The sequence below is a fragment of the Mizuhopecten yessoensis genome, unplaced genomic scaffold (genome assembly GCF_002113885.1).
Source record: "Mizuhopecten yessoensis strain PY_sf001 unplaced genomic scaffold, ASM211388v2 scaffold6579, whole genome shotgun sequence".
Lineage (NCBI taxonomy): Eukaryota > Metazoa > Mollusca > Bivalvia > Pectinida > Pectinidae > Mizuhopecten > Mizuhopecten yessoensis.
The window spans coordinates 406260-416629 of NW_018406620.1; the positions used below are offsets into that span (position 1 = coordinate 406260).

The 10370-nt window shown below is 35.4% G+C and overlaps 1 protein-coding gene across 1 annotated transcript in view; it reads left to right on the forward strand.

Moving 5' to 3' along the window:
- Positions 1-10370, forward strand: part of LOC110452309 (CDK5 regulatory subunit-associated protein 1-like) — a 20552-nt gene extending 10182 nt beyond the window's left edge. The window contains exons 5-12 of the mRNA XM_021500748.1: positions 760-841; positions 2304-2424; positions 3478-3720; positions 5683-5836; positions 7080-7210; positions 7809-7958; positions 9228-9356; positions 10118-10370. Of these exons, the coding sequence (XP_021356423.1) occupies positions 760-841; positions 2304-2424; positions 3478-3720; positions 5683-5836; positions 7080-7210; positions 7809-7958; positions 9228-9356; positions 10118-10246 (1139 nt within the window). The 3' untranslated portion in view covers positions 10247-10370. The remainder of the gene's footprint in view (positions 1-759; positions 842-2303; positions 2425-3477; positions 3721-5682; positions 5837-7079; positions 7211-7808; positions 7959-9227; positions 9357-10117) is intronic.

Below are 10370 nucleotides of genomic sequence, written 5' to 3' on the forward strand. Positions count from 1 at the left end.
GACGTAGGTCTGTTTATGTGAAGGAGATTGAACATTTATATGGGTTACTGATGTCCCCTTGGACGTAGGTCTGTTTATGTGAAGGAGATTGAACCTTTACATGGGTTACTGATGTCCCCTTGGATGTAGGTCTGTTTATGTGAAGGAGATTGAACATTGATATGGGTTACTGATGTCCCCTTGGACGTAGGTCTGTTTATGTGAAGGAGATTGAACCTTTATATGGGTTGATGATGTCCCCTTAGACGTAGGTCTGTTTATGGCTGCTTTTGTTTGGTGGTAAGAATACTTCGTGTAAACTTAAATATAACTTCTTGAGGCACTAAATACAAGCAGATTGCCACAAAAAGCACAATTACGGTCCAATCTCTCTTAAGGTTGATCTACTTCTTGGGGAAGGCTGCAGGCTTATAACTTATCACATTTTCAAGGCACTTTCCAAAGCTATATTAAGAAAAGATGTCTTTCATTTTTTTGTCTTTTGATTGTTTGAACAGTCAAAAGATAATTAATATTTTTTACACATATTAAGCTCATTTAGCATTTTATGGCCTGAAATAAAATATTACTTTTTCCAAGCATTGAGTTAGTTGAATTGTACAACCCTCCTTTATATCAATGAAGAAGAATTATGTTATGCCTAGTGAATATTCAAATCAAGACTACATTTTGACTTACACATACAGGTACTTGTCTGTGACATTTTAAATCTTGTTGAAGTGTATTTATATTAAACTATTTAAAATTGTTTGTCTTCAGTAAATGTGATGCTGTCGTTTGACGAGACATATGCTGATGTGATGCCAGTCAGAGTAAATAAAGATTCACCTTCTGCTTTTGTGTAAGTACATGTATACGTAGTGAATCTAATTTGTATCTCTCACCTGTGTGTGTGTTCATGTTAGTTAGAGATTTCTCTTACCCTGAACAGGTGTATCTGCCTGGATCCTAGTGTAAGATTCGTATAATTTTCCACCTCCTTGGGGAAGATTCTTCAGTTGTTAAACACAGGGGTTTGCCAAGTGTTTTGCAACTTAAGAATCTTTCCTTGAGATTTGAGCATCCCAATCTCACCTCAATTCGGTGAATGATCCTTTTTCTTTTACCATGTTGACCCTGTCATATTCATAATGCAATGTTGATATTACAGGTTAGTGCATTGTTGACGTTCCATTTATGCATTGTTGACGTGACAACATTGTATTGTTGACGTGACATCATACGTCTTAACCCTAGAGTGAGGAAAGAATATCTCACACTGTGAAAGTGGCGATCCACCTTTCTCCCCTATTGGACAAAGATATCCACACTTCCAGTCAGGGGAAAGATATCTTTCGTTATGATAGGGGAATCCCCCCGTCTTTACCCTATATAGGGTATAGAGTAAAGACGGGAGGGGGGGTTCCTCTATCATTACTATTGCATGACTTCACGTCAACAATAGCAAATCAAGGAAGATAACTCTGATCTGCTTGAAATAGTGAAATAAACATTTTCATTTCTTGAAATTACCACTTGTATTTGATATGGGAGAAAAGTAATTATTCTCCACTTTAGGAGTAAGACAGGAAAATGTCAACCCTGGTGGTAAGATTCTCTGACCCTCGGCAAAGCCTCGTGCTAGACATTTACCTTGGGTTGAGATTTTTCTGTCTTACCCTCAAGGTGGGGAAAGATTATATTAGGTCGGGGTAAGAGAAACCCTTGTTTACCCTAGAGTTGAAACAAGGGACTTATTCACTCATTACCATTTGTATAATGTTGTGTCGACTATTCATTGATGTCGTATCAACAATGCATTAGCGCCATGTCAACAATACATAGGGTCGACAGAGTAAGAGAAAAATAATCCTTCCCTCTTCAGGATCTTTACTGTCCAGATAAGATGCCAAAACACTTGGAAAGCTTTGTTTTTGGCAACTTCAGAATCTCCATAGGTTGTGACCCCTACTATTACACTGTTCACACCCCAAATGAGTGAAACATTTTATTAGTTTTCAATTTGTATCCCATGCATGTAAGAAGTCAAAAAGGGTGTAACATTATAGCAATTCCTTTGCATTGAAGACGGAAAAATCTCAAGCCATTTTTTTTGAGGTTCAAAATGAGGCTTTGCTTAGTGCTGAACCTCAAAAATCTTATCACAAAGTCTTGCGATTTCTCAATGTACTTTATATGGGAACGATAGTATTCTCCTACACTTTCCTACTGTGAAAAATACTCCGAGATGTAATGATGGCAATTTCAAATTTTTGCCACATACATACTATAAAGGAAGACGTCTTTTATCATTTTATTTACAGGTCTATCATGCGCGGCTGTGATAACATGTGTACCTACTGTATTGTGCCGTTCACTCGAGGCAGGGAAAGGAGTCGTCCCATAGCATCTATAGTGGAAGAGATTCAAACCTTGTCGGATCAGGTATACAGAATATGTTTGTCACATAGTTTAATTCACAAAAAAAAGTACCCAGGGGAAGCATATCAAATTATTATATTATCGTGTATCTCCTTATGGAGAAATACATATCTGGTCAAGAGCCTGACAGTGTATGCTTAACTCATTCACCCCTGAAGACACATTTGAACTCTTCCAATTCAAAGGTTGGAATAGTTCATTATAACATTTCAGGGGTGAATGAGTTAACAGAGGTCTGAACACTTTCGTTTTTGATTATAAAAGATTTAACTAATTATATTTGTTTTCGAACAATAAATTATTATGAAACAGATTTTTACCACTTATATTCTCCATCGATATATTCATCAGAATATAAAACAATAAAACTCAAATGATATAATAGACATAAACAGGATAATAGCTCCTTGCTCATTTCATAGAAGATGATTTGGAATTTTAGCAACCAGCTATTATGTCATTTATGTCTTGTGTTATCATTTGAATTTAATGGTTTTATAATTGGATGAATATAATGAGGGAGATATATATAATGCAAGTAACTTTGTTTGTATTCATATATACCTACATGTATAAGTATTTGGGTGTGGGAGGAGTCCAGACATATTCATTCTGAACACTTTGGTTTTGAAGTATGAAAAAATATAAGCTTTATTTTGAAAAAAAATATAAGCTTTATATAGCTAACAACAGTTATAAAACAGGTTTTCCAAATGATACTAATCACCCTTGTTGGCAAAGACGAAAGTGCACAGTACCTTTTTAATACCCTTTCATGTCTGATAGGGGAATCAAATCCTGGCCTAGCTTCTTGGTGAAAAGCAAGAGTGCTATCAACTGCACCACCCAACCACCCTGTTTAAGTTTTTTCAAGAATGAAAAAAAATAAAAAAAATCTAGAGAAATAAAACACTGGAATCCATTTACATGTAGTTAGAATGTAATTTAAGTCTAAAGAAGGTATGTTTTACAATTTCTATCGGTCTGATATAACAAGACCCTGAAAACAACTTTTTCAAAATTAACGAATTAATGGAAATTCTTTTGTTTTTTTAGGGGTTAAAAGAAATCACACTCCTTGGACAGAATGTTAATAGCTATTTGGACAAGTCAGAGTCTAAGTTTTATGGAGGATTAAGTGCTGATGCTCATACGAAAAACAGTTCAGGATTTAAGACAGTTTACAAACCAAAGGTTGGAGGTCGACGATTCAGTGACCTGTTGGACGCCGTTTCTAGAGTGGACCCCAGTATAAGGATTCGATTCACCTCACCACATCCTAAAGACTTTCCAGACGAGGTTGATGATCGTTCTTTTACAAATTCCAAAACTAGTTTCTTTGATATGAATTCGGGATATAATTCAATATCATTTGAGTTTAAGGATCCCTGTCCCACTGCACTGCTGTTTTCCTTACATTTGTATACACATAATATATATAGGATCCTACATGAGTTTCCATTTCATATGAAATTTATGAAACAAGTCTTAATAATTTTTAGAGGCTCGCTAAAATGAAAAATTCATGACGAGTTTCATAAATTTCATATGAAATGAAAATGAGTGCAAGATCCTTTTTATCACATAATCGAGATTTGAGGCATTTGTTTGTGTAAAACGACAATTTTCATGCAACCTTGAAATGTAAAAATCCGCCATTTTGACTCTAGTGCGCGAGTTTGTGACGTCATGTACTTGTCCTAGGCATGACGTCACAATGAAACAATTGAAACTTACAACCAATCACAGGGCTTATAGGTTATATTATATGGGTTTATACGCAAAAAATATATGACATGGGTATATTAACTGAATAACACAGTACGTCATGTGATAAGACCTCCTCTTTACTTCAGTTCTACTTGTAGCACATTCGGGATAGTACACTCCCATTGACCAGGTAGCTCAATCAATCAACAATGATTATATTTTCTTTATTACATCTTTATTGTTTTTCATAATAGTCCCCCAAGGTATGGTTTCCTTTTCGGAAATGATTTATCAAGGTTTTAGACATGAAAAAAAACCCAACAGTTTCTAATACTTAGCTACAATTTTTGGCAGTGGTGCTGTGATCCTTAAGGAGAAAGATTTGTGTGAATGATAAATTTAAGAAGGTTACAACAGCTTTACACAAATTCTGTCTTTGCTTTAAGTTAAGACTGGTTTTCACTTTGGGTGATACCTCTCTTGTCATCGGACAAAAATTGATCACTACATATTTCCATTTATCTCCATTTTACTGTGATTATCTCCCTTGAAGTAAATCCAAATAGTTGAGCTGTGTACACATTCATTCAAAGGGCAGGAAATATCTGCCTACAGACAAATATAAGCAAGTGTCTATATAGCTACTAACCCAGTAGACTAGTGCACATTTGTTTTGTGTATAGTACTAATTAATCATAGCATATGGATTTGGACAGAAAAACTAGCCTTGTTTCTTTTAGCATAATATTCATGAAGTCTAATTGCACATACCCTGGTATGTGAAAACTTTTGGACCACTAAGTAACATCTCCAGGCAAGTAATCCACTTGTCCAAATGACCAATACTTTTGAAAACTTTGTTCTAGCCCTGGCTCATCATTTAAGAAAAAAATGTATATATTGCAACAGTTTAATTTGTAGCAAAAGTTTGGTATTATGCAGCTGGTTTTGCCATACATTTGGGGAGATATATAAAGGAAGGGTTTAAACTAAGGAAAAGGGAACATTCCAATATACAGGCAATATATGATACAGCAAATCAAAACAGGGTTATCATAACTGTAGTTAAATATTAATATGTGTAACAGGACCTAGTCAGATGTTCTTCCATTGAGTAAAGGGAAATTCCCTCTAGCGAGTTGCTAGAAATTGACCATAATCCTATGTACAATTGAAATCTGCCAGACTATTCTCCCCTTTTTAAATGTGTTCTTTCATAAACACCACAACAACCCAGGTTCTAACTCCCTGTCATCACAGTGAGGAGAACATGTGTAACAGGAAAGTGAGTGTTTTGCTTCCACCTGGGATGGAACTCACAATCACAGACTTCCTAGTCAGATGCTCTACCACTGAGCTAAAGGAAAATTTCCACCGGCACAAAAGCTAGCTATAGACGCCTATTGTAAACCTATGTACATTTAAAATCTGCCACACACGGATATCTAAATTTAAAAAGGGGAAAAAATGCAATAATTGCAATTATTTATATTTATTTATATGACTTCGTCTGGTGAGAAGACTCTACAGCTAGTGGTTGTTTTTCTACAGGTGCTGTATCTGATAAGAGATCGGGCGAACGTCTGTAATCATATCCACCTACCAGCCCAGAGTGGCAGTACTTCCGTACTCCAGGCCATGCGACGAGGCTACACCCGCGAGTCCTACCTGGAACTTGTACATCACATCTGGGACATCATACCAGGTAAGTTTAGAGTTATTTACTGACTGAATATGAAATTCTGAATATCATTAGTATTAGCATTAATGCTTATTTTCCATATTGATTAATGATAAAAACATCGTAATTTCACATGTAATGGACAGTGATGGATTTTTATATTGATGAATATATGTTATATGGACTTGAAAAAATGATATTGACATTGACTTTGTCTTTGGCTGATTTGTTTAAGACGTATCGCTGTCCAATGACTTATAATCGTGGGATTATTTGGTGAAACTTTACATTGACTTGTTTTAGATATCTCGCTGTTCTGTGACTTATAATCGTGGGATTATTTGGTGAAACTTTACATTGACTTGTTTTAGATGTATCGCTGTTCTGTGACTTATAATCGTGGGATTATTTGGTGAAACTGTTTTAGATGTATCGCTGTACATGTCCTGTGACTTATAATCGTGGGATTATTTGGTGAAACTGTTTTAGATATCTCGCTGTCCTGTGACCTATAATCGTGGGATTATTTGGTGAAACTGTTTTAGATATATCGCTGTCCTGTGACTTATAATCGTGGGATTATTTGGTGAAACTGTTTTAGATGTATCGCTGTACATGTCCTGCGACTTATAATCGTGGGATTATTTGGTGAAACTTTACTTTGACTTGTTTTAGATATCTCGCTGTCCTGTGACTATATTGTAGGATTCTCTAGTTAAACTTTCTGTAGATTTGACCGATTTGTTTTAGATGTATAACTATCAAATAAATGCATCGCAGATTCCGTAGTGAAACTTTACGTTGATTGGTTTGTTTGTTAGTCCCCAACCAGTTCCCGGGGGGGGGGCGGACTATAGGTTTTCACACTTTCACACTGTCCGTCCGTCCTTTCGTCCAAGAAGTTTGTCTGGGGCATATCTTCTATACTTTTTCACCTAGAGTAACCAGATTAGGTGATCAAGGACATCTTGGGATGGCGAGTGCAAGAAGTAGGTCACTATGACCTCACTGTGACCTATGCTTTGAACAGTAGTTACATCCTGACATAAGTGTATTGTTTGTTAGATATAGAAATCATTACCAGTGGGGGACTATGGATTGCCTTGATTCAGATATATCACTGTCCAGTGACTTTATTACAGGATTCTGTGGTGAAAGTAAACTTAGACTTGGTTGATTTGCTTTAGATGTCTCGCTAAACAATGACTTTATTGCGGATTCTGTGGTGAAACTTTGCGTTGATGTGGTTGCACTTGATTTGTTTTAGATGTCTCGCTGTCCAGTGACTTTATTGCGGGATTCTGTGGTGAAACTGAGGCCGACCATGTGGACACATTGTCGCTGATGGAAATCGTACATTACAACTTTGCGTACATGTTTCCGTACAGCATGAGAAATGTAAGTTTATTTTTTTTTTATATATAATGTGAATAGTTTTCGAAAAAGAAATTCTGTTTTTGTCGCTGTGATCTTTTGACCATATAAGTGACTGAAACATTTCATGTTTTATGTTCCATATACATCATCAACTATACATCTGTTTTGAACAAGAGTTTAAAAAGGTCATCACAGTCATCTATCAATATACAGTTATGGACTTTTATGATGCTCAATATGATGTTATTTGAACAAGAAAAATTGATATCAACCTCAACTCAAGTATCCCTTGGTCAGTGATGTTTTCACATGATATTTACCATCACAAAAGTCTACAGTACACTTTTTGTTTTGTTACTTGTGTGGTCATGGTGTAACTGTGCACTGACATAATAAATTGGTTCAGGGCAATAACATGCTGACCAAAGGAGGCCAGGTTAAAAGAAGAAAGCAGTAGGGAAGATAGGAAGAGACGTTGACCGTTTTGGGGCCCATTATGCTACACAATGGTTTATTCGAAAGTATCTTTTCACAACACCAACTGGGGAAAAGACCACTGGTCAAACAAACACAGGTTTTGTCATAGAATTATGTGTGACAAAATCATTTTGTATAACAGAAAACACATGCTCACCACAAGTTAAAAGACGATGTTCCCGATGATGTCAAGAAACGCCGCCATCTAGAGATCGCTAAAACCTTCAGGAAGGGAGCTCTTATGCGGAACCAAGCGCAGATCGGACAGAAACAACTTGTTTTGGTGGAATCTGTAAGTCTCCAGTTGCTGGCATGGTTCAGCTTTGTATATTTCAACCTCATGCAAATATTTTAGTTGTACATCATGAAACCTGTCTTGCAGAAATTTGATCTTGTCAATTCATAAAATGCTTACTTGAACCGAGGAAAATGGACCATCTTCTTATTAACTTTCATTTTGTTTTTTTCCCCTTCAAATTGCCATGTAATTGTTGTATGCCTGATAACTTACACTCCAGCCAAACTTTTCCCTTTCATTGGAAAAAACTATATTTTCCAGTGTATATTTCACACTATCATGACTTTACTATACTCAGTTTGCTGGGTACTAATTCATGATAAATTGTTCCTTAAGCAAAGAGCAAAAGGTGAAAGTTGAACTGTAATAAAAATTACCTGGTAGAGTAAATGGGATAAAATTTGATTAATGTTAGACTGATATTAGCAAGTATGTGTACACAGAACACATGTAGGATTTGAAGTTAAAGCGTACCACTGCATCAGTGATAATTATTGCAAAAAAGAGTTCCACTCAGATTTTTTGATTTTTTTTAATGGAGTATTCTCTCTTCTTTGCACAAGATGAAGCAACAGAGTAATCCTCTGTCAAGTTATTTATAAGCTTTGGGGTCCGTTACTTAATTCTATAATTTGTATTTTTAATTCCTGTATGTCAACATTGGTTAAATATAGGTTTTTCTGGCTTTTTTTTTTTAATTAAATTTTCAAACTGTCCAATTTCGAACGACCAGAAATCCGTAAAATGCTCCACAACCTGTGATGTTTACATTAAACTTGTTTAAAAAGTTTGAAAAATACTTAGCACCCGGTAAACCAATATTTGACAATACCTGGAAACTTTCGTCCAGTCAAACTTTCGCCCTTCACTGGTAATATGTCTATTCGCCCAGTGTGTATTTCGCCCTTCACATGTAAATACTATATAAGGTAAATTGTGTGCTAATATTCGTTGTCATGATAAATTCGCCCTTATAACGGAGGGCCAAAAAGGCAAAAATTAAAGTGCAGCAAAATTTTCCCCGTTATACCGTAGTTACAGTGGTAATGAAACCGTTTTACTTGTTGGTACGCTTTACCGGAGAGTCGGATATACTGCAATCATATTAAAATCATCTGTTACATGGCTCCGTTAACTTCATACAGGCATAGTACGTAGTTAACGGAGCCATGTAACACTTGATTTTAATCAGATTGGATAGACTGAAAAAGAAAAAAAAGAAAATTCTTTGACATTTGCTCTAATGACTTTATTAATATACAGGTAAGTAAAAGATCTACAGATGACATGGCGGGCAGGAATGACGGCAATACGAAAGTTATCCTGGTCGGCTCCGGAACAACAGCTGTTAATGGTTTAAACCTTAAACCTGGAGACTACGTAGTTGCTGAGGTAATAATCATTTTTCTACATAAAGTTTTCAGTTTTTGAAACCTAATCTGTCCTATGGTGACCTTAGATATTATGAAAAGAACTTAACCCTTTTAAAACAAGTTACATTTTCTGATAACGTATTGTTACATCTAACCTTATGAAAGGGAGATATACTGTGTAAGTATTTGTTCTTTTGTTTCTGGATTTGCTTTGTTTGAGTTCTAGTTTTAAATCTCTGTTGTTCTACTCCTTCCAATAAAATGCTATCTAAGTTATAAACTTTTCTGCATCACCCACTGGAGTTGTGCAATACAATGTATCTAGATCACTAACTTTCAATTCCATTTCAGTGGTCAGATTTGTGCAATATTTTCCTTAAAAAATCTTGTATGGGCTCAAGATCAGTTTACAAACCCCATTTACATTATTTAACTTCCAACACAATATGAAAAACTGCGTTAAATATGCATATCATTCTGTTGTTCATGAGGGACAGAATACCTAATTATTTTGCTGATTGCTTGATAAGAGAAAAACTATGCAAAATCTTTGACAAGATTTACCTTATATTCAAATTTCAGTAATTTATGCAAATTTGAAGTAGTTACCATGACAACCATAATGGAAAACAAATGAATACTTTCATGACAGTGTCTGGGAATTATTTAAAGAAATGACTTAGTGATTTAAAATATCAGATTAAGGTTTGGAATTTTCATGAGTTAGGACCGAAGCAGGCCCAAACCATTTGTAGTCTTTTTCATTTTACTTTTTTTCAGATTGCTTCCTGTTCATCTCAGGTTTTACATGGGCTACCATTATACACCTGTTCAATTCAAGACTTTTACAGATCTGAACACAGTTGTCAGGGCAACAACAACCAACAACATACTGCTGTTGCCAGTTAGATCTGATGAAAGTGTTATTTTTTTTGTGATTCATATATTCTACATCAGTTGTTTTATAATTTTTGAGACAATTAAATGTGTTTTTATTTTACATTTAACTCAATAAATAAGTAAGTTGGCTGTG